The sequence below is a fragment of the Desmodus rotundus genome, chromosome 2 (assembly GCF_022682495.2).
Source record: "Desmodus rotundus isolate HL8 chromosome 2, HLdesRot8A.1, whole genome shotgun sequence".
Lineage (NCBI taxonomy): Eukaryota > Metazoa > Chordata > Mammalia > Chiroptera > Phyllostomidae > Desmodus > Desmodus rotundus.
The window spans coordinates 8,787,962-8,811,283 of record NC_071388.1 but is presented as its reverse complement, the minus strand read 5'-3'; the positions used below and the strand labels follow the sequence as shown (position 1 = coordinate 8,811,283).

The 23,322-nt window shown below is 49.5% G+C and overlaps 1 protein-coding gene across 3 annotated transcripts; it reads left to right on the top strand.

The window, feature by feature from the left end:
* The first annotated feature begins 10,751 nt into the window (after positions 1-10,751).
* U2AF1 (U2 small nuclear RNA auxiliary factor 1) lies at positions 10,752-22,933 on the top strand. 3 transcript variants are annotated; one of them, XM_071220540.1, is made up of 9 exons: positions 10,779-10,891; positions 13,576-13,663; positions 16,505-16,571; positions 17,400-17,466; positions 20,779-20,828; positions 20,967-21,065; positions 21,534-21,667; positions 21,764-21,856; positions 22,652-22,933. In XM_071220540.1, the coding sequence occupies exons 5-9, from the start codon at positions 20,799-20,801 to the stop codon at positions 22,788-22,790; spliced, it is 495 nt and encodes a 164-aa protein (XP_071076641.1). In that variant the 5' UTR covers positions 10,779-10,891; positions 13,576-13,663; positions 16,505-16,571; positions 17,400-17,466; positions 20,779-20,798; the 3' UTR covers positions 22,791-22,933. The 3 variants fall into 3 exon arrangements, with proteins under 3 accessions (XP_053773456.1, XP_053773455.1, XP_071076641.1); XM_053917481.1 differs by lacking the exon at positions 16,505-16,571 and having other exon boundaries at positions 10,752-10,891; XM_053917480.2 differs by lacking the exon at positions 17,400-17,466 and having other exon boundaries at positions 10,752-10,891.
* The last annotated feature ends 389 nt before the right edge of the window (positions 22,934-23,322 follow it).

The window sequence follows — 23,322 nt, the reverse complement described above, 5'->3', positions numbered from 1 at the left end:
GAAGGAGGTGGTATGGTGGGTGGGCGAGCTGCCTGGGGGGATGGGGCTGGGTGCCAGGGCAGAAGGGTCGTCCCTCAAAGCACAGCCCTGGAGCCCCACTGGGTAGGACCCTCGGTGCCCTCACCGTAGCCCAATCTCTTGGCCGATCAGCCCGACTCAGCTCTGCACCAGCATCCCTCCTGCTGGCCCCCTCCCAGCACCTCCCAACACTGAAAAACTGGGTGCCCTGGACACAGCCCTGCACTTGTATTGTGGGGACAGCCTGCACAGGCAGGGAAACCCACACAGGGACCCCACTGACAGGCAGAGGAAGGGCCTGGACCCGCCTCTCCCGCAGCCTCCCTGCAAGGCCACAGCCCCCAGCAGACACCTCCACCACGTAGCTCTGAGCTGGAGCCTGTCTCTGCACCCGGGGCAGCTGGCCAGGCCCAGAGCCAAAAGCTGCTGTACCAAAGCCGGGCGGGGCAGGTGGCGAGGCCATCAACAGACTAGCATAAGGAGACATGTGCTCAGCAGCAGGGCCACTGAGAACTGAAATGTGCCATCATCTGTTTAAAAGAAACTACAAGTAGCAACCTTTGGGCCCTGTCTCCCTGGGGCCAGTACCCGGTGCCCCAGGAGAGGCCGTGGGCAAAGAACAGGCTCTGGACTGGACGTGGTAAGGAATCCCCGGGTCCCCAGGTCGGTTTCCATCTCCCATACTTGCTCTCGATCCAAAATCTGGACAGCAAATCCTTCAGGAAACGCCGAGATTTTTTTTCCATTTGAGAATCACTTGCATGGTGGCAGAAGTGGAGAACTGGCCAGCACCATCTCTGCCCAAAAGTGGGACAATTGTGCCCCCTAGTGTCTACCGCCCAGCAAGCAGACGCTTCTGCTTCCAGTTGCTTTGACTGTTTCGTCAAAGATGCAGCCCCAAGTGCAGCAAAAGTGTGAAGTTTGCTAAGTCCAACTCACCCCAACACCATAGCCCGCAGATCTGGCTTGTCTGGAACCAGCTGTCAACAGCTGTCCCCCAAAAGGGATCTAACAACACGAGCTCACTGGACTACAGGAGCACCCTCTGTTCGAGGCAGAGATTCCACCTGTGGACGCGTGTCCTGCAAACCTAGGGCCACGCGGGTGTGGGGTCGTAGTGCCTGGGCTCGCTCAGGGCAGCCGTGCGTGGGACCGCAGAAAACAGGCACTAGCTGAAGGGGCGCCGAAGAGGGCACGGTACCAACTCCCACGGCGTGGAACATTCTGCTGTGGTCTAGATGAGGAGCAAGCGTGCACACCCGTGTTCGTGGCAGCATGGCTCACAGCAGCCACCATGGGGGCAGCCCCAATGTCCATCCACAGATGAGCAGGTGAGAAAGACATGGAACACCTCTCAGCTTCGAAAAGGAAGGGCACACGGCACCGAGGGAGGGGACCTGGAGGGCGTGGCGCTGGGTGAAGAGAGCCAGGCGTGAAAGGACAGATTCTGTGTGGTTCCTGTGAGAGCAGGTCCCTGGAGTCTGGGAGACAGAAAGTAGACGGTGGCGCCAGGGGCTGGGGAGGGGGTGGAGGAGTGTTTAGTGGGGACAGGGTTTCGTTTTGGGAGGATGAGAAAGGTCTGGAGAGGGACGGTGGTGATGGTTGGACACAGTGTGGATGGGCTTAATGCCGCGGATCGGGGCACTGGAAAGGGTTAAAGTGGTAAATAGTATGATGTGCATCTTTAACACAATTTTGAAAATGAGGCCTCTTCTAATGAAGTATGTCGAAGCTGTTACCAAAAAGTCAGGTGGAAAACGACGTGTATTGTACGCTAACGTTCACGCCAACACAGGAAATACGCATATAGCTGCTTGTAGCGGCAAGGACCGACGACCTGCACAGACAGGCGGCCTCCAGGACCCGCAGGGAGCTGGCTGCTCTAGGTGAGGGCAGGGAGGGGCCTGGGCACAGCAAGCGGGGGCTTCTCAGCTTGGCATTTTGAAACATGAGGATGTATTGCCACACAGAAAGTCATTAATTCCAGTAAACATGCCAGAGCAAAAACGCAGAGCACGTTGTGGGAAACTGTGTGTGCGCTGACCGCCTTCACTCTGCTGGAAGCAAAAGTGCCCCAAGGGTCCCAGGCCGCGAGCCCCCTATGGGTTTAATTACGTGGTCTGATTGACTAGACCTGCTCATGAAAGAAAACGCCAATTCAGTTCCTCTCGTTAAAACCAGGTTGGCTGGTTCCCCTTGAGAGAGAGCTTACCGAAACCAGTCACGTGTCGCTAGATCTGAAGTGGCAGGGCCCGGGCTGGTGCGGCTCAGGTGGCTGGACGTCGTCCCATAAACAGGGAGGTCTCCAGTTCAATGCCCAGTCAGGGCCCACGCCTAGGTCGTGGGTTCAGTCCCTGGTCGTGCCACATGCAAGAGGCAACCAATCGATGTTTCTGTCCCTCTCTTTCTCCCTCCCCCTGCCCCTCTCTCTAGAATCAATCACCATGTCCTCGGGTGGCGTGACCATCCCTGGGGAGTGAGATGACGGCTTTTCTCAGACCACGGCAGTGTGTTCTGTGTCACACAATCACAGAATTAGGGTCTGAGGAGGGACCTCGGGAGTCAACAAGTCCAGGGCAGGCCAGGAAACCAAGGCGCAGATGGAGGAAGCGACTTTTTCAGAAGTGCCCCTTCTCGCTCTCAAATGCCCAGGCCTGGGCTCGGGACTTCATTGACTCAATCATCCAGTCCCGACAAAACCCTAAGAGGTAGGTACAGATACTGTCTCCGCTTCACCAGTGGGGACACTCACCTGAGCGACTGACCGTCTAGTCCAAGGTCGTAAAGTCTTTCTATGGAGGAGTCAGGATTAAGCCCAGGGTCAGGTGCAGGGGTGGGGGTGGGGGGTGTCCAGAGACAAGAACAAGCCCCAAGCAGATGCTCGTTTGATTCTTCTCGCAGACGCCCAGCCCACTAGCCTCACCGGGTGAGAAAGGGCAGCAGGACACATGCCGCGGCCCGCATCCCACTGTTTAGCGCTGCCACTCAGGCCCAAGCCTCTTTCTTTCATACCCTTGCCCGCCACATACAACCCACCAGCAAGGCCTGGCACCTCCATCCCCCAAAGTTCCCCGAATTATCCAGCTCACCCCACCTCCAAGCCTCCACCCTGGTCCAAACTGCATCACCTGCCAGGGTTGGCTCCCCAACCCGTCTCCCCCTGCTGCCTCACCCCCAACACTCCAGCATTACTTAAAAAAAAAAAAAACGGCTTTATTGAGATATGATCCACGCACCATAAAGTTCACTCTTTCAGAGTATACAATTTAGCTATTTCAAGCGTAGTCACAGAATTGTATATCTGTCTCCACTATAACTTCCAGAACATTTCCATCAACCCGAACAGAGACCTCACACCCATCAGCAGTCACTCACCCTCCTCCCCTCCCCCCAGCCCTGCGCCCTGCTAGTCCCCTTCCTGTCTCCCCGGATTTGCCAGTTCTGAACACTTCATAGACACGGAATCACACAACACGCGGTCCTTGGCGTCCGGCCTCTGTCACTCAGCCTCGTGTTTGCAAGGTCCCTCCGTGCCGTGGCGTGCATCAGAGCTCCCTCCTTCTTGTGGCTTCTCCGTTCATCTGTTGCTGGACTTTGGGCCCTTCCCACCTTTGGCTACTGTGAGTGAGTCTGCTGTGAGTATCCATATACAAGTTTATGTGAGATTGGATGTCATTCTAAACTCAGTAGGTGTCACTGACACATTCCACTTCAGAAACGCAATCAGCCCTGGCCGGTGTGGCTCAGCTGGCAGCAGCATCGACCCGTAAACCAAAGTCGCAGGTTCGATCCTCGGGCAGGTCACATGCCTATGTTTTAGGGTCAGTCCTCAGTCGGGACGCATGTGAGAGGCAACCAAACGATGTTTCTCTCTCTCCTCTACCCCTCTCTAAAATCAATAAACATGTCTGTGGGTGAGGATTAAAAATTTTTTAATTTTTTTTAAAAACATAAATCAGGTGTCAATTCCCATCTTGTTCGAACTCCCCAGTGGCACCTACTGATCTCAGAACAACAGTCGATCTCGCTGCTGCAGGCCTTGGACCGGCGGGGGCACCTGTGCACACTCAGCCGGCCTCACCTGGCCCTCTGCTCCATCCTTGCATCCAGCTCACACCTACCCCTGCTCCCTCCCCCCGCCACACTCTGCCCCTCCAGACTGTGAAGTCCCTGTCCCCTCCACCTGGATGGCCCGCTCCCCACTCTACATCTGTGACGTCTCAGTGAGAATACCATGACCCTCAGTGTCCTTCCCTGGTCCTCAGCGGGTCCCCAGTGGTGCGGGCCACCAGCTCTCAGGAATCTGTAACACCTGGTCCACCTCTGCTGCGTCCACTTCCCAAAGTGTCCGCCTCCGGCTCTGGCCCACTGATATGCACTGTGGCTTTACCCCCTTGACAATCCGGAGAGGTGGCTATGGGGCAGTTGGGGCCAAGGACCCAGGACTAGATGCCAGGCCCTGGGTAGACTGCCATCCTCAGTGGAACTAGGGTTCACCTCTGTCTGAGAAGCCTCCCAGGGCAAAGATTTGTGTCAGTTATCCATGGTCACAGTCAATGCTGCATCACATCCCCCCCAAACAACCACCCTTCCATCAGCTCATGATTCTGGGGACCGGCCATGGACGCTGGCCCAGCTGGGGCTTGTCCCCTCTCAGCTGGGCGCCGATGCTGCCCCCGGAAGGAACACAGTGCTCTTGTAGGTCCCATCTCAGCTAACTGAAAGCTCCAGACCCCTCCTCCGTCAGAGAAATCTCGCATCAAGTTCTCTGTATCTCTCTACACACCCCCATTCCTATCCCCAGGTTGGCTCCCCATTTTCCCTCATCCAGGGGGCTGGTGGTAATATGAAGGCTGCTACGTGACCACCACTCCCCAGGAACAGCCAGTGATCTAAGGCAGGGGTTCCCAACTTCTGGGCCACGGACGGGTACCGGTCCGGGCCTGTTTAGCAGCCGGGCTGCACAGCAGGACATGAGCTTGAATGTAATGCGCTTGAATCACCCCGAAACCATCCCCTCACCCCTGTCCGTGGAAAAACTGTCTTCCACGAAACCGGTCCCTGGTGCCAAAAGGGTGCGGACCGCTGGTCTAAGGGGTCTCAGGGAGGCTGCACTTGAAGACGCTGGAAAAGGGGACGATTCACGTCCCCGGTGGGACAGGGCAGGATGGCTCGTGATTTCTTCATGCTACTCAGAATGGTGCACAATTTAAAACTTATGAATTGTTTCCTTCTGGAACTTTCCATTTGATATTTTTGAATCGTTATTGGCTACAGGTAACTGAAGCCACAGAAAGCAAAGCCACAGGTAAGGGAGGACGACTGTACTTTTCAAAAGACATTCAGAAGGGAACATGTGGAGCAGCTGTGCGGAAATAACACCTTAGTTTTCTTCCCATCCGGGCTATCTACAGCGGATTCCTGAAAGGGTTTGTCAGACCAGGCAAAAACCATTTCTGGGGTTACCAGCATATGTTCGTTTGCATAATAGGGCACAGGGACATGCCATATGCCAGTCGCACCTGTGACTTCTGGTCACGGCCAGGCTCGTCCTGACTCAGCCTGTGCTCCGTATTCCGAAACCCTGCCTGCACACTCCTCAGTCACTCCGATGCCTTTCTAGAAATGGAGCGCAGGGCCGGCTGCCTCGTCAGCGCTGGAGACTGGTTCCCACTAAGGTTTTCACCTATCTGATCTGAACGAACCCAACAGTACAGTCTTCACATATTTTCTGATGGGAAGTTTTTCCTCTGCTTGTATTCAGATTCTTTTACAACACAACACTTCCTAAATTTCCACAGTCAATCTTCCAAATATTCATGCTCCCCTTCAAGGATCAGTCCTTCCTGCTGCATCCGAGCTGTTTCACGACCTGCAAACCACTGCTTCGCGTCTGTTGGCATCTTGGCTGCCAGCTTCGTTCGATCCACCCCTGGTCAACATCTCCTTCTCCGGCCGGCCTCACGCAGTGTTTTCCACTTTCCAGCGGTTCTTGGTCATCACAGATACTGTACAACTTCAACTGCTTGTCCTCTGGCTTCCTAAGTCATGTGTCACGGTGGTTCCCAAATCCACCGACTTTCCATATCAACAAGGACAGCGTTTTTGTTTCTCTCGCACAGCAAGGGAAACGATGGGGCGTCTTTAACTCTTTACGATGCATGCACAGGGCAATAGAACCCAAAGTCACAAAAGGACAAACAAATTTAAGATGCGCGCTTTGTCGGCAGCCAGTAGAGGCGCCTGACCATGGGGAGCACTAGGGCCCTGCAGCAGCTCAGGCCAGGCCTGATTTTGCAGCAGCTTAAATCTTGGCACCCAATTCATAGGGGAAAAAAAAAAAAAAAAAAGACTTTCAGTTTTCAGAATTTTTGCATTTCAGAATTGCAGATAAGGGACTGTGGGTCTTTTCTACCAGGAAATCGAGCAAAAGATAGAACCGGGGCCTTCAAAGAGCCCACAGTCTAGTAAGAGAGAGATGGCAACATCCAATCAGACACAGTTCAGCGATGAAAGTAGCTATTGTTTAGTGAGCACCTACTAAGTGCCAAGCTCTGTACCACTGTCCACGTAGGTGTTCCTGAACCCATGAATAAATGGAAGGTAAGTCCAGAGGCGTTCATAGCCAAATGCTATGGACTGAATGTTTACCTCCTCCCAAAATCCATTTGTTAAATTCTCACCCCCAGTGTAGTGGTATTGGAGGTGCGGCCTTTGGGAGGTGAGTAGGTCATGAGGGCAGAGGCCTCATGAATGAGGTTAGTGCCTTTGTAACGGAGACCCCCGATGGTTCCTTAGCCTCCTCTTCTTCCACGTGGGGTCTCAGAGAGAAGCCGGCCTCCTGGGAACCAGGGAGCAGGCCCCCACCAGAGTTCGAGTCTGCCGGTGCCTTGATCGGGGACTTCAGCCTCCAGGACTGTGAGAAATAAACGTCTGATGTCTGAGCCCCGAGCCCGTGGTGTTTTGTTAGTGCAGCCTGAGCTAGGACCGCCGCCTAGGCGCTGCTGCAGTGAGGCAGCGCGCCCAGCGTGGCCGGGAAGAGAGCGAGTGCAGAGAGGCCAAGGGACTGGAACGCACGTGAGAGGATGGGAGTCGGAAACCCAGAAGCAGCCCACGGGAGCCTAAGGAGCAGAGGATTGACGTCCACTCAGCTGAGGCAGGACGTCCTCGTTCTACGTCTGTTGTCAGTTGATAAGCAGTCAGCAGCCCAGCTGCGGAGGGGCCCCACGGGGGACTTGCTGATAAGAACAAGTGGAGAAGCAACCATGGCAAGGGGACATGGAGACTGCAAATGGGGAAGTTTCGGGTTGGGCGAGGAGACTCTCCACTAACCTAAACACTCTCCTAAGAGCCTCGGGGCACCCCTCCGGTCTTGGTGGGGCATTCCTCCTGGACAGGAGCCCCTTTGAAAGAGATCGGCCTGCCTACCAACACTGACGTCTGTGTTCCCTAGCAACGTGCTTTGCCAACAGGGCACCGAGACTTTCGCACTGGCAGCTGGAAATCAGCCCTTTGGTCGTTCGCCTCCTGGCATAAAAAGGTACATGTCACATGAAGTTTGGACTTTATTCCTTCGTCTCCCCTTGCCTGGAACGATAGTCCAATCAATCTGTCACTTGTTCGGAGTACGTCATTGCTTCAGAGTCACTTCTTCATTTTGCTCGATAAGAGACAGTGCCCTGCGTGCTATTGGCTTGTGACATTCCCACAGGGAGCCTGTGCTAACTAAATTGCTGGCTAAAAAACAGACTCGGTTTCTGAGCATGACTTGTACAGCCTCCCAAAACAAAACCAAAACCAAACGGAGCTCTTAACTACCAGGCACCATCCAGGACCCTCGAGGGCCCAGGGCAGCCTGCTACCCTTGGAGGCTAAGATCCCTTTGGGAACCTGACAAAATACGGACTGTATTTTCCCCCAGAAAAACACATACTAAAATCTTGTATGCATGTGCAGGGGCCCACATACTTATGTATGTTAATCTATACTTATTAATGAGCGAGTCCCAGATATGCCACTTGCCTGGGCCTCTCCCCTGGACTTTAGATGCCTCAATCCGGTAGCCATATGTGGCCACTTAAGTTTAAGTCTAAATTAATTAAAATATAACTTAAACTTCAGTACCTTCCTCACACTAGCCACATTTCAAGTGCTCAAGAGCCATGTGGGTCTGTGGCCATCATATCACAGAGCAGCACAGGTACAGAGTATATCTGTCATCACAGAACATTCTATCAGACAGAGATATGCAGGGTGGGCAAAAGGAGGTTTACCGTTGTATGCAAAACACAATTTATTTTTGTACTATTGCTGTATTTTTGCATCACAACTGCAAATCTAACCCTAACCCTAACCCTAACCCTAACCCTAACCCTAACCCCACCCCATGTACAAAGGGTTGCTGGTCATTTCTACTGGAAATCCTGGCAGGCCATTCACATCCATGCCGTATTAGTCAGCACAGCTACAGTGACGACCCTGAAATTTACCTGGCTTACAAACAAGTATCTTCCCAGCTCCCTTGCCTGCCGGGCTGATTCGGGCCGCAGCCTGTCTGCTCCGGCCTGCTCCCTGCACTTCTCATTCAGGCCTGGACTGCAGGGGAGCAGACACTCGGGACCTGCTATTTCAGAAGTGGCTCACATTGTGTTCCCTCGAATTCCACAGGCAAAGCAAGGTGTAGGGCCAACCCCAAGCAGTGGATGGGTGATGACATGTCCTCTCTCCGTGGGGACCCAGGAGCAGGAAGTTAAGGTTGTGAAACAATAACACGTTCTCGCATTGCACTGAGGCCGGAACTACACCCAGATCAGTTCCTCCTCAGCCATTTCCTGCCTTAGTAGGCGCTGACTCCCTCCCTTGGCCGCTCAAGCAGCAGTCTAGAAGCACAGGCCATGACCTTGCCAGTACACTCACCGCCCTCCCAGGAACACGGAGGCAGCAACAGTGAGGTCCCACTCAGTTAGGTGGGCGGGGGGCAGTAGCAACATGGAGTCCCAGGTGTCGCTGGGGGAATGAAGGGGGTCAGGATGCAAGCAGCAGGACTGTACCCCAGACCAGTGCAGTGGGGTGATCTCAGACTCAGTGCCGCAGCCCTCACGGTGATTTCCTTCTGAGGGGACCAAAGTTTTGCCACCTGAAGCTGCATTTGGGGGATATTGATTTTAAGCCATTTATTAAGAAACAAGACTCAGAGGGAGGCTTTTGCCCTCCCCACTTTTCCTGCCCAAGAGATTCAGAGAAACCTGCTTCAGGAAAAGGATATTAGGATGCTGCCTTGGTCTGGTTTGAATTAAATGTGGTAAATAAGAAGGCTTCAGGGAGGTGCCTATTAGCTAGATGCCCCGTGTACCATTGTTTCTCGGGTGCCTCTCAAGGATTTTCCTGCCCTGTGTGTCCCTGCTCTTCAACTCCTGGTAAATCACCCATTCTCCTTTCTGAAATCTAATACCATAGCCGGGTCCACCCTCCTTTCTCCTTTGTCCAAAAAATGCCTTACATGCCCAATGTTGCCTCACTGTCTTTGGAATTTTCGTGCCTATGTGAATTCCCCATGCTCATGGGTATTAAACTTTGATTTTTCTCTTGTTAATCTGTCCGTTAATTTGGTTATTAGCCTAACCTATCAGAACTTTAAAGGTGGGAGGAAAAGTGTTAATATTTTTCTAGACCCCACAATTTTAAAACCCTTTTAACAGAAATACATTCCTTCACAGTGCTGGAGACCTGAAGTCTGAGATCAAGAGTCTCCGGATTGGATCAAGGTGTCTCTTTGGCTTGTTGGATTCCTCATGTTGTCCTGTAGTCCTAATCTCGTCTCAAAATGACACCAATCCGATTTGATTAGGACCCACTCTAACAGCCTCATTTAAACCAAATCACCTCTGTAAAGACCTGCTTCCAACTATAGTCACAGTCTGAGGTGCTAGGAGTCAGGGCTTCAACATCTGGATGGGGGCGGGGGGGACACGGTCACAGTAGTCATCACCGTAGTTCGTGGTGGTCCGTTTGTGTCCGTAGCCTGCCTCCGGTACTCAGCGCTACACCTGCCGCGCTCGCCCCGACAGGCCCAGTCATTTCTCACCAACAAAGCTGTTCCTCTAATCGCCACCTCCTCTCCGGTCTTGTTCCCCTCAAATCCAAGCAGGACTCTAGTGATGTCCCCCCCAAGATTCGTCCCCTGATTGTTCGATCACACACTAAGTACTGCCAGGAAGAGACTCTCCAGATCACCTTAAAATAGGGGCATTATCCCGGATCTTCCAGGTGGGCCCAGCCTAGGAACTGGAGCCGTTAAAAGGGCCGAGCCCCCGCGCGCGCTCCTCCCAAGACCAGCGGGGGCAGCCAGGGGCACCCCTTCTCCATTCCTTGCCTACGAGGGCAGTGGAGGAGGGGTCTTCACCGAGGAAAGGTTCGAAAGGCCGTGCGGGTCACGCTGGGAAGGTGCGGCGAGGGAGGCACACCTACGCCTCTCCTATCTCCGCGGACCCAGCCCCAGGCGACTGCGTGGAGAAGCCCCTCGCCCACCGCCTTCTTCTCCCGGCCGTGATTTGCACATTAGGCGTCCCGAGGCCGCGGTTAGGGTTGGGGGCGCGGGGGTCGGAACACGCCGGCAGGAGGCGCCAGCGAGCAACACGCGAGGTCTGGGGCTGAGAAGATAGTGCCTCCCGCGCGCCCCAAGCTCCGCCCAGGCGCAGGCAGCGTATCACCCGATTGGGCAGCGCCCCCATGGGGGCGGGGCGAGCGTCGTCGCGTCCGGGTGACGTCTCCCGCGGGCGTCGTGCAGGGTCGGCCGTGTCGGCAGCGGTGTCGGCTCCTGCGGGTGGGAAATGGCGGAGTATTTGGCCTCCATCTTCGGGACCGAGAAAGACAAGTGAGTAATACCCGCCCGCTCGGGCTCCGGGCTGGGGAGGCGGGCGGGCACGGTGGCGGGCCCTGGGCGGTGGTGGGCGGCCCGGGCGGGTGGGGGAGGGGCGCGTCGGTCTTTCCGGCCTCGGGAACCGCGCGCCGCCGCCGCCTCGTGGACGCTCGGGCGGGTGGGCCGGCTGTGGGAGCGCGGGCTGGCAGCGGCCTTCCGCCCGGGCGGCGCGGCCTTCCCCGCGCGGCGCTTCTCTGCGGCCCGCCTCTGCGGCCCGCTGGGCTGCGCGGCTTTCGGAAGCCGTGTCGAGTTGTGCTGAAGTTGTCAGTGCTGAACAATTCCCCCCAACTTTCAGTCTCTAACGTGTCGGGAGAGCCCTACTACGCATCTCGCCTGCGTTTATCGTCAGATAACGTAGGGTCCTAATTGTTGAGGTTTTAAAATGCTTGAAGACGCAATTCCAATATAAGAAAAAAGGTGGGGTGTTAACCCCCCCTTTTTTTAAGGTTGAATGCCTTCTGTAATCGTTAAGTTAAAAGTTAAAAATTCTGACTCTTAAGTGCCACCTTTGTACGTACTGAAATTTAGACATGGTCCATCTTCAGACGTTCAGAGAATAATTCTTATTTTTAAAACTTAAAGACTAAATGTCTGGTATAATCTACTCTTTTGATAAGTAATTACTATTTGGGATTTTTCAGAGCTATATAAGGCTTATGCAAATGTATGATTTTAATGGTAAACCTCTAAGTTTGTCCTAGATAATGTTTTAATACCACTTTTTTCACACTGTTTAAACTTTCTATTTTCCAGGATACAGCTTGTAAAAATGTCTTCTTTTACACATGATAGAATCCTCTTGTGTTGTTTGGGTTATATTTTTTCCTAACAAAAAAATCACAAGACAGGATCATCGTTTGTAGTCACTTGGGTGTCAACCCAAATACAATCTCTGGAGACTCAAAGATGGATAAAATTTGGATGTTGTTCTCCAAGAGGGGGCACATGCATGTAAAGGATAATTAAAGTAAAAGGCATCAAAAAGTGTTAAATGCTGTGGAAGAGATGTGCACCCTGAATGCTTTGGGCTCACAGAGGAGTAACATGGGGAACTTGCCTTTAAACGTAATTGATTGAATGGACCAGCCCTGCTGGAAAAAGGCTTCTGTGAGTGGAGGATAAGAACATGCATCATTAATTTCACTCTTTGGCTTACATTAGTATGGGCCATGACTTATATCTGATGCTTTTTATTTCCTCCTTGGGGTTTTAAAAAAACCCATCAGGTGGTATCTTCACTATTACTCCCCAAAACTCTTACTACACCGTTTTATTGCAATAACCACCTCTCTGAGCTTCGTTGTAAAAGCCATGGTTTTAATTCAGGAAACTTGGTTGATTAATCTAAGTTATTCCTGTTCTCATTGCAGAGAGATAGGGTGGGGTAGTTAAACTGGACATCAACAAATGAAAGCCGTCTCTGGAAGTGTAGGGACAAGGACTGTTCTGATTGTGGGATGGTTGGATGTTGGTGGTTCGGACAGGGTTTTGCCCATTCTGAGATATTTTTTTTTTAATAAGCTCTTCATTTTTAGGGGACTCTGAAGATAAAAGGTTATATCCTCCAGTTAGGTAATCTAAAGTAAGACCTACACGGTTAGTTTGCAAACATGTGTAGTAGTGCGGTCATTTTCCTCCCCTGGTAAGTTCAGGCCTTCCCCACTTTATTGCTACCTAATAACAAATCAGGGGCTAGTCAGTCTTCATGGTCCCTCAGAGTTCATTGAGGTCCTTCTGTCTTTACTCTGGGTTGGCTGTCTAACCTTCTCACCTCTGCAAATCTATATTTGAATGGGATTCATCTAGTAAGACTCCATGGTTCACCACAGATCTAAGCCACATGGCACTGCTGTCACTGGCTGGATTGCTAGTTGGGATTTGATCTGGGTCATCCAATGTTTGACCAGCATTAATGGGGGGGGGGGCTTTGCAGTAGAGACAGAGGTGCAGGTTGGGTTCCCTGGTAGTTTGTTTTTAATATATTGAAACCAGAAGGATTATTTACTTCAGACCTGTTTGTGGAAATTTCCTATTGGTCTGGTTTCGTGGTGAGAGACCCTGGACTTTGTTTTCTGTTTTATTTAGATAGTGATTGCATTGAATGAGCACTGTGCGTGATGCACACCTACGTGACAGCTGATTCTCGGAACAGTGCTGGGTTGGCATTTTCCTTACTTTACAGATGGCCCCTGAGACCCTGGGAGGGGGGTGACTTTCCCGAGCCCGGGCCGCTAGTGGCAGAGCAGGATCTGGACCCTCACTATGCTGCGTTGGTGTCTGCAGGAGAAATCGTGATCATGGAGGACTAAAGAGCAGATACATTTTAAGTTCAATTTAGTTTTAGACTAATACTTCACTTATAAGAAAACAATAGAGCAGAAGAAGTCAAAAGTGGAGGGATTTGAATAAGGAGGAATTGGGTGTGAGTGCTCTTCACTGAAACAGTTCACAGAGGGGCAGATGCGAAGCTAAGGAGTCCTAAGATATTGCTAGGAAGGGGGAGGGGTATCTGCTGCCAATCGAAAAACAATGTGCCTGTATTTTTGCGAAACCGTTTGGTAGCATGAATCATGTCGATGACATATTTTCATGTTTGGTGTCTTCCCAGCAAAATAATTCATTCTTATTTTCCCTTACAGAGTCAACTGTTCATTTTATTTCAAAATTGGAGCATGTCGTCATGGAGACAGATGCTCTCGGTTGCACAATAAACCGACCTTTAGCCAGGTTTGTTTTTATTTTTTCTGTATTTTCTTTTTTCAAATAAATTATCAAAACTTGATGTACTTTACAGAGCCAGTTAATGATGTCCGTATATAAGTGGGGCCTTTATTTGTCTGGTTGGTTTATTTTCCATTTGTGTTCATAATGAGTATCATTGAGGACGAGGCTGGTGAGCCACCCCAGTGGAAGGTCTGAGAGCACCACTCACTGTCTTTACCGCTAGAGGAACCTGCTGAAACAGAGTTCTAGTGTGTGTGTGTTGACAGTGATTGGTCCTTGCTGCCTTGCCACCCTCCCTGCCCTCTCACAGACATGGGCCCCGGGGCAGCCATGCCAGCCTTGACTTAGCCTCTTCCGGGCATGGGAGACCCAGAGCGGGCCTTCTGCTCTTCGCTCTCCAAGCCGTAGAGGTGAACAGAGCTACCCTCTAGGAGAGGCAGGGTGACTGCCAGCAGACCCATTGTGCCCTGCACTCAGGCCTCGGGCCCTGCAGGGTGTGTCCCCCACTTCAGACCACTAGTCAAGGAGACAGCAAGTTGCATCACAGTGTAGAAACATTAAAGAAGAAACTCAACATTGGAAGGTGGGCATTCCCAGCACTTATTTGTAGCCAGTCTGTTCACTAAATTGAGAGATGCTTGTTACCTTGGGTTTAGGTCCGCTCTGATTTGGTTTAGTCAAGAATTATGATTTTTTGATATTTTTGGTTAATTGAAGAAGAGGCAAGAGTTTGTACCCTGTAAGTGCTCACTGATGTAATAAAGGGAGAGAGCACCTCTAATCTAACAGAAAACTTATGCCCATGTGTGCTAGAACATTGGGAATTTGAAGAATGTGTACTGCAGTCTTTGTAGACTGAGGGCTGTTGAGCTCCTTCTGACCACCCACGAAGTCTGAACGTACAGCCTCTGAACCGTTGGGTAACTGTGGTGTCTACCCCTGGAAGCTGCCAGACTCGGCTTGGAGCTCACATCTGTCTCTTCACATGTTGAAGTGTTTAGGGAAGGCAGCCAGTTGGTGTAAGAAAGAGACATTAGTATTTTCTAATTTAAGCCCGTAGGAAACCCCACAGTTTAATTTGTTTTTTAAAGGGGCGGGGGGTGGCTTCCTTTCCCCCATTATTCTTGATTACCAAATGGTTAGTATAATACAAATCTATGTTTTAATAGCTTTGAACATGTCTCAATTTTCAGAATATTGAAAAATTTGCTTTAAATTTTCTGTTCTAATTTTTAAGTGCTTTGGTATATAACTAAATCTCGCCACTAAACTAATGGCCATAGATTGGGCACTTACCAAGCATCTTCAGTGTCCACTGAGTTCTTTGATTTTGGAGGGTTACTTACAGATGCATTAAGTGTTGGGCTGAAAGAGAAATTGCCCCATTACAGTTTTCTTTTCCCAGAGACACCTGGTTTGTTTTCTTTCTTAATCATTGATTACCTGAAATGTCAATGTCAAGTCAGTTTGAGCCCTTGGGATCAACACAAGGCAATGGTGCCATTGAAGTTTGTGGGGTTGGTTGTATGTGTTAACTTGAACGTCTCGTTTTGATTTGGTTGGTTGATGTTGGGTAACCTTAACCACCCCCGATTTCAATGAAACTGCATTGCCCTCTTTAGGTGACAGTTCTTTCACTAAACAGCCAGCACTGCCAGGTTGCCTGGGCAAAACCTAAAAGGCATTTATCTGGTGAATAATTGGGCTCAGTATAGCTTTCTGTCAGAGTTGTCATGGGTTAATTCCCGTTGGAAACACTAAGTCAGCTTTGGGACACGTCCGAGGCCCGAGATGAGTCGACTCAGGGCAGTGCTCCACGGCTCGGGGAGATGCCAGGCCCTGCGTGGAGGGTCTACCTGCTGCGCGTGTGCAGCTGGCTGTAGGGAGTCCTCTGCGGTGGTTTCCCCAGCAGCAGCAGCAGCAGACCTTTGGTGGGGGTGTTTACACACCCCTCCCCTTTCAAGGTAGCTAGGACTAGAACTGGTTGGTTCTGTGAGACCACTTAAATAACTGCTTTGGATACATGTTGCTGAAACTGAACGTTTGTTTTTCTAAATCGTGTGTTATATTGGTTCAGCTTGTAAATACCTAGCATAATTCAGTGTGGGTTTCTTTTTAAGCTTCTTACAGTGATGTGGACATTAAGATTCGTGTAATATATTAGTCTACTAACTTAAACATGGTTTGTTTTTTCAGACAACTTGATTTTAAGAAGAACGGTACAATGTAAGGTTTCAAGTCTGCCTGATCCAGTTTAAAGCAGAAGGGCTAAAAGGATTTTTTTCCCTTAAAAGAAGGATCGGAAAAGAGCAAATGTTTTAAACTATTGTATTATGTAAACAGAGATCCTACCAAGAACATGTAAATCTGATAGGTGTCCGTGAGAGTTAGGAAGCCCATTTGGTGTGCCTGTTTCCTACGAGACCAGAGGACTGGGTAGACTGCATATAGTTGGATTATGCATTTGGTTCGTTGGTTGTTTTTAAGAATTTTGTATGGGGAATATGATTATAATGTAAATTTTTCAACATCTTAGTGTCTCCAGCTTAAAGTATAGGAAAATGCTAATGTTCATTTCTCGTGCATTAAAACACTTCCAATGTGGGACCACTCAAAGTGACGAGTACAGTGTCTTCTTGGTTGCTGGCTGACTTGGGCTAAGTCACTGCTCAAACTCTGTTTTCATAATATGATGGTTTGGGTGTTCTCTCACGAAGACAATTGTCTGACTTGTGGGAAGCAAAGAAGCATTGAGCCATTTGCAAGCAAGTTGTCTCTTTGCAATTGTCTAATATATGCACAGCAGCCAGTAGAATTCCCCTTTTTATTTTTTTTTCCCCGCAGACCATCTTGATTCAAAACATCTATCGTAATCCCCAAAACAGTGCACAGACGGCTGACGGCTCACACTGTAAGTCCCACAGTTGGAGAAATTTTTTTAAAACAATGGTGTTAAAGAGCCCACTCTTAATTGAGACATAATGTTGGCTTCTGAGCTGCTGACATAGAGCTGTTGCAAACAGGACAAGGTGGTGGAAGTCCTTGGTGTGTACAGCAAGAACTTGATACTTGACTGCGTTCAAGAGGCTGTCCTAGGGAAGGTCGCTGGCCAAGTCCCTTCCCTTGATTGACATTTGTTAACGAGGGGGGTCTGTCTGTGCGACATTTGAACATTATCAGCCGGTCATTGGTCTTTACAGTGACTGAACCCCTGGCATTTATTAAGTTCTTTCTGTAAAGTTAATACTCTTAGGAATATTTAGGAATCATTAAGGTAAGTTGCCCAATAAGCGTGGGTTTTATTTCAACATTATGATTTTTCCTCTAGGCAATGGAGATTTCATGATACGTAATTATTGCATTTCTCCAATACAGTAATTATGTCATCAGTTCATATGGGCACTTTTTCTTTCTCAGTTGTCCATTAAAAGTTTCTCTAAGAATGTTCTGATAGTAGCTCGCCGAGTTACTTGCACTCTTACTTGGCTTGGAAGGTTGAAACGGAGAGTGTGTACGCGCTGTGCATGGAAATGCAATACTGGCGTATCATGGGATCTCTGTCACTGCAGTGCTAGGGCGCTCCGAGACCGCCATCAGCTAAGAAAGCATCTCTGCCTCGAAAGAAATAACTTGCTTTTTTTCAGCACTGAGTCTTGACTGAAACGATCACCACAGGAAACCGGTTAAGTGTTTACATTTAATTTTCCATAATATAAAGTTGTTGCGTTTTGTATTTCAGACCATTGCCCTCTTGAACATTTACCGTAACCCTCAAAACTCTTCCCAGTCTGCTGACGGTTTGCGCTGTAAGTTCATACAAGTTCCTTCCCTGGTTCCCTGGGCTTGCGTGTCAGAGCTCAGCGTCCACTCCACCTGGTCTGCCGCTCTAGTGTCAAGGACCGCCTCCACTGGAAGTGCTGGGGGCTTTTGTCCCGCCGACCCCACGGAAGCCTTGGTTAGCGATCTGAGCCCCTGCCCACTGACCTGAGAAGGAGAGTGATGGCTGCAAAGAGCACCCTTTACAGCTGCTTGGAGCTGCTGCTCCTGCTCCCTTTACCTTGACCATCATCCCCGGGAGAATAGCCGTGGAGTTAAATGTGGAGTTGAGTTCTTCCCTCTGAGAGCAACAGTCCTTGAAAGTTTCTCTCACTTAAAAAAAAAATTATCCTGGAATTACATTTCAGATTTTATTTCTTCTTGGACTTTTTTCCCCTTAAACTCCATTCTGGAGCTCATGCTTTAATTGTGAGAACGTTGTGCTGAGAATGTTTCCCAAGTGAGAGTCCTCCGAGTTTCCCTCAGCACCAGCCCTGTGCTCGTTCAGTCTTGAGCCAGAGTACTTTATGTAGCTGCCTCCAACCTCAGGAATTAATTCACTGCATTTGGAAAATACGGGGTGCTTGGTGGGGAAATCGATCTAAACTGGGCATTTAGTAGACATTGTTTCTTCTTGTATTGGTAAACATTTAAATTATAAATGTTGTATTTACCGAGGGGTGGAGAACAAGATACTAGTATCATTGGATAGCCCAAAAAGAAAACTGAAATTGAAATGAAACTGTCAGGCTGTAGAGTCAACATAGTCATCTGTGGATAAATTGGGATGAACATTCTGGACTTCTGTTACAACCGAGGGGTTTGAGCTACAGGGCGGGTGCTTCTCATTCACCAGTTGGTTTGAAAGCTGTAAACATTAACAGGAGATGCTGTCAAAGGTGACCGGGTAGCACAGACCTAAATCCAGTGCAGCCTTGGCCCAGAGCCCCTCCGTTTACGGGTGACCTGCACTGGGGGGAAGGTCCCAGCAGCCACCACCTCCTCTTCCCAGCCGCACACTGGAGGTCTCCCAGTAACACGCAGGAGCGCCCGGGTCTGCAGGGTGGGTTTTCCTGCCCAAACACTAAACGCTTTTAGTTGCTAATAACGCTGCCCTGATAGTGGAGAAGTCTTTCCGCAAATCTGATGGCAACAGATTGACTTGGTAGCCCTTGGGTTAAAGTGCCTGGTTTTTGTTTGGTTCCTTTGTTTTTTAAGAAGTAAGCTCGATTAGATGGAGGAAAATGTTTATATATGGACTTAATTAAAATAAACTGAATGAAAAGTAGATAACGGAGTAACAACAATTCATAATTCTTTGCCCTGCTTGTTTACCTGGGGACTGGGGGTTCTTTATTGGCAAAAGAGTGTCGCGTTAGTGTTCTGGTGTCTCTATTTGAGATTCGTAGCACGCTCGTTCTGTGTGCGCTACAAAATAAGTTTAGCTACTATACAAATGTTCTAGTTCTGGGTCCAGACTGTACAAATCAAATGTAATTCTGACTGCAATTTAAAGAGAAAATCAGTTTAAGTTGATAAACCTGAAATATTTAGCATCAGACCCTTCCAATAAAATTTCAACCATTGGGTTCATCAGTTTTCCTGAAAGTAATGATTCTTTCGAATATACCCTTTCGTCCGTAGAAGCATGAGTTTTCTGTGCTTGTGTTAAACTTAATCGTGAGTCCCAGTTTAAGAATGTTTCTGTAAGAAAACTGGGTGTTTTCAGATTGTATTACTTAAAGTATATTGAGGTCTGTAAATTATTTTTTATCTGGTTAGTTTTTAATCGCTCATCTCTGCCTTTCAATTCATTTTGATTGACCCAAAAATTTTAGGTAGAGTATAGAAGATAAAATATGCCCACTTTCAAGCATTTTCAAGCACACCTGTCCAGAAGTTGACGGAATACAACATTCCGTGCTCTGTAGAACAGAACAGGAGTGTCCCAACAGCTGGTGTTAGAACCCCCCCAGACTGCCCACACCTTGAGCACGTAGAGACCGTTTCCTTCTGTTCTCCCTTTTCTCAGTGTGGAAGGGCGTGAATTTAAACACTCTGACCTGCCCTTTGGAATGGGCTCGTCTGCCTAACTATGGTTGGAGCTTGGCCTCTACTCAGGGAGGAGACGTATTCCTGACAGCCTTCCGGTGGGACGGGCTGTCAAGGGTAGTTGCTGCCTGTGTTCAGTGGGTTTGGGTTCTAAGGTGAGTTGGATTCCATAAATACAAGAAAACTAACATGCAGGGAGGCTAAGTATTAGGAGGCAGATTTAAGTCACTCTCAGAATCAAAAGATTGAAGTTCTTATCCTTAAAGGTAAAAAGGTTTTCAAGACAGGGAACTGCTGAAAGGCAGCAGTCGGGACAGAGCCCTGCACCACAGCTCAGAGACCCTCGATGAGTCTCGCCAGGTGGGGTCGCCCGTCCAGGAGGAGCCTGGCCCCTCAGGTAGCAATTGAAGCCTCAGCTGGCCTGGCCCAGGCACCTCTCGGCCTTCCTAGGCTCCCGATCCAGCTGTTGGGAAAGCGGTATTGCCACGCCAGCTTTGTGACTTCCCGGGTTTAGGCTAAGAGAACTCTAAAATTGGGTAAAAGATGGTAACGGAGATAGAATATAAATCTGCAAAATACACCCACAGAATGGACATGATTTCACTTAATGCCTGTGAGTTAACAGAGAAGGAAAAAATGAGGAAAATAGAAAATAAAAATGCTTTCTTCAACAAAGTATTGTGACTTTCCCTTTACTCAAAGGACATTCAAAATACTGTAAATAAACTTGGTAACTACTCTACTGGGTGTTTATGGTCACTCGGGTTTTAATCGCATTAGGAAGAATTTCATAGCGTTCTGTGTGTCTGACGACCTGTGAAAAGAAATGAGTCGGGAACATAAGCTTTTACTCATTTACCCTGATTCATTTCAGCTTTCATGTTAACCTAATAAAGGGGGAAATGTGATTACTCAGCCTCTATTTTTTAAATCTTAAAGACATTTTTCAAAAATTTTTTGAGGGTCAACTTTTTCCTCCTACTTTCTGAAAATGCCCTTTGATGCTGATTAAAACTTGTGGTTTTAATGGCCAGTGCGGAGACTGTCATGGGCATTGGGAAGTCTCAGCACGCGGTGGCATTTTTAACGGCTGGCTGTGTGGCGCAGTCCCGCCCGTGCTCCCGTAGAGCGCGGCACTGGCGGGCGCTCTCTAGATACCCCAGTGCGTGTCACTGTAGCAGGCTGATGTAAGCTCAAGTTCCCTTGGGCCCAGTCCCTGCTCTAACCAGCAAGATTTCTGTTGTTTGCAGGTGCTGTGAGTGATGTTGAGATGCAGGAACACTATGATGAGTTTTTTGAGGTAAGATACTGGCTCTTGGCATCAGTCTGGAGGGAATTTAAACTTTTTTCCATTACTGGAAATACTTGCACATGAGTGTGTTGAGTTGGTGTTTCATCTGTAACATATGGTGACTGGTACACACCGTTGTTCCTGCAGGAGGTTTTTACGGAAATGGAGGAGAAGTACGGGGAGGTGGAGGAGATGAACGTCTGCGATAACCTCGGGGACCACCTCGTTGGAAACGTGTATGTGAAGGTAGGCGGGGCGTGACGTGTGGGAGTGTCATCTCTCGGGGCTGCGCCTATTTCAGCCATTAGCCTTGGGGTTCTGAGCACTCGGTACTGTGGGTGGGGCGCATGCCCGTGCAGGTGCCGGTCCGTTCAGGGGCGAGCACCTCCATAGCTGTTCGAGGCTGTTTGAGTGGGGGGGAGTTGGTTGGTGTGTTTGGTTTCCTTTTCCTTTTTTTTAAATGAAACTTTAATTGTCTACAGAATCATTACATTTGCTCATTTAACCAACTGAATTGGAAAACCAAGACCACATATTTGGCATGATCTTGGACCGTCACAAGAGTAAATAATCTCATTGTGAATAGAAGGTTGTCTGCTACATTATTCCACCTTAACTACTTGACCTGTGTGAGCTCACGACAAGTACTTGAACCAGTAATTGAAAATGTGTTATTAAAGTGTGGTGGCAAGCATTTTTGTTTGGTCTTTTCAGTTTCGCCGTGAAGAAGACGCAGAGAAGGCTGTGATTGACTTGAACAACCGCTGGTTCAACGGGCAACCCATCCACGCCGAGCTCTCCCCGGTGACCGACTTCCGGGAAGCCTGCTGCCGCCAGTATGAAATGGGGTAGGTGTGGACAGCCTGCCTGCTGGGGAGGTAGAGGCCGGGCTTGCATACGCGGTGTGCATGTGGGCTCTGACGGTCTCTGGTTCCCTCCCCCAGAGAGTGTACACGAGGTGGCTTCTGCAACTTCATGCACCTGAAGCCCATTTCCAGAGAGCTGCGGCGGGAGCTGTACGGACGCCGGCGCAAGAAGTGAGTGTGGTCCAGGTGGCCCTGGTGTCACTTAGCTTTGGGGTTTGTGTGTGGGTGGCGGTTTTCTCCCTTCTGTCCTTTTTTTTTTTTTTTTTTTTTTTAATAAGTAAAGCTTGGCTAAATGCCATTTCTGTTCCACGTCTTAGAACGCAGTGCACACTTTAAAATAATAGAACGTGCTCTTTGAAGGGTGCTCTGCGTGCGGACCCCCTATTTGTGGTCGAGCCTCGGTGGCTGAGGAAGCGGTCAGAGGGAAACAGCCGAAGTTCCTGCACGTGTCTGCTGGGATGTCCTGGGTGTTGTGGGCCTGGCAGCTTTCTTGGTACTGCCCCTGCAGACCACAGGCAGAAGTGAGCACAGTCCTGTTGGCCCGGTCCTGGTCTTTAAATGCAGGCGGTCACGTGACAAAGCAGAGGACCCAGGTGTCAGAGGGCACACAGAGACGCTTTCCCTGTACAGACTGAGTTTGCACCTGTCCCATTAAACCCGTGTTGGGAAGTGCAGGTGTGTCCGTGACTCTGTCCCCTTGTCAGCAAAAGTAGCACAGGCGAAAAGAGCCCTGCCCAGAGATCAGCCCAACGGACCCTTTGCCTCGGTTCTGAGACGCTCTTTTCCCGGACACTTTAACACCTGAAATTAGGGCTCAGAGTCGCGGCTTGCAGTTAAGTGGGCAGCATTCTTCTTATCTGTGAACGTCTTCAATTTGATAGGGTGTGGTATTTGGAAGTGTTAGTCACTATGGCTTTATGTTGCGTGTTCAGGTGCCAAGGTTTTGTTTCTTTTCCTTGTTTGCAGGCATCGATCGAGGTCCCGGTCCCGGGAGCGTCGTTCTCGGTCTAGAGACCGTGGTCGTGGCGGAGGCGGCGGAGGCGGCGGGGGACGGGAGCGTGACAGGAGGCGGTCAAGAGATCGGGAGCGATCCGGGCGATTCTGAGCCAGGCCATTTTTACCGTATGTCTGCTAGGAAGTGCTGTAGTTGATTGACCAGCCCAGTTCATAATGGGAATTTTTTTTTTAAAAAAAACAATTAAAAAAAACAAAGATGGGTTTCTGAATAAAATTTGTAGTGATACAGTATTCTTGGTTTAACTTTTTCTTGTGGAAAGTCCACTTTAAATCTTCTCCCTTTGCAAACCCACTCATCACCAGCCCTTGAAGTGAAGATTAATATCCGTCAGTCACTTTGGGTAGAAATGAAAGCATGGGGGGAGCGGATCTTTTGGAGTTTTTTTTTTTTTTTTTTAACTTAGGTTCTGAAATAAAACACCTACCAGTTGAGATAAAATTCACATAGGAAAAAGTCAAACCTCTTTCTCGTTATCTACATACTAACAGGTAATCCAGAGTTGCTCTTCTGAGACTGAGTAGACTGGTACGGGAACCTGTGAGGTCCCTTTACTTACTACTTGTAAATAGGTGCTCAGATGTAATTCTCTGTAGACTGCACTGGTGTTTGTAGGGAAGCT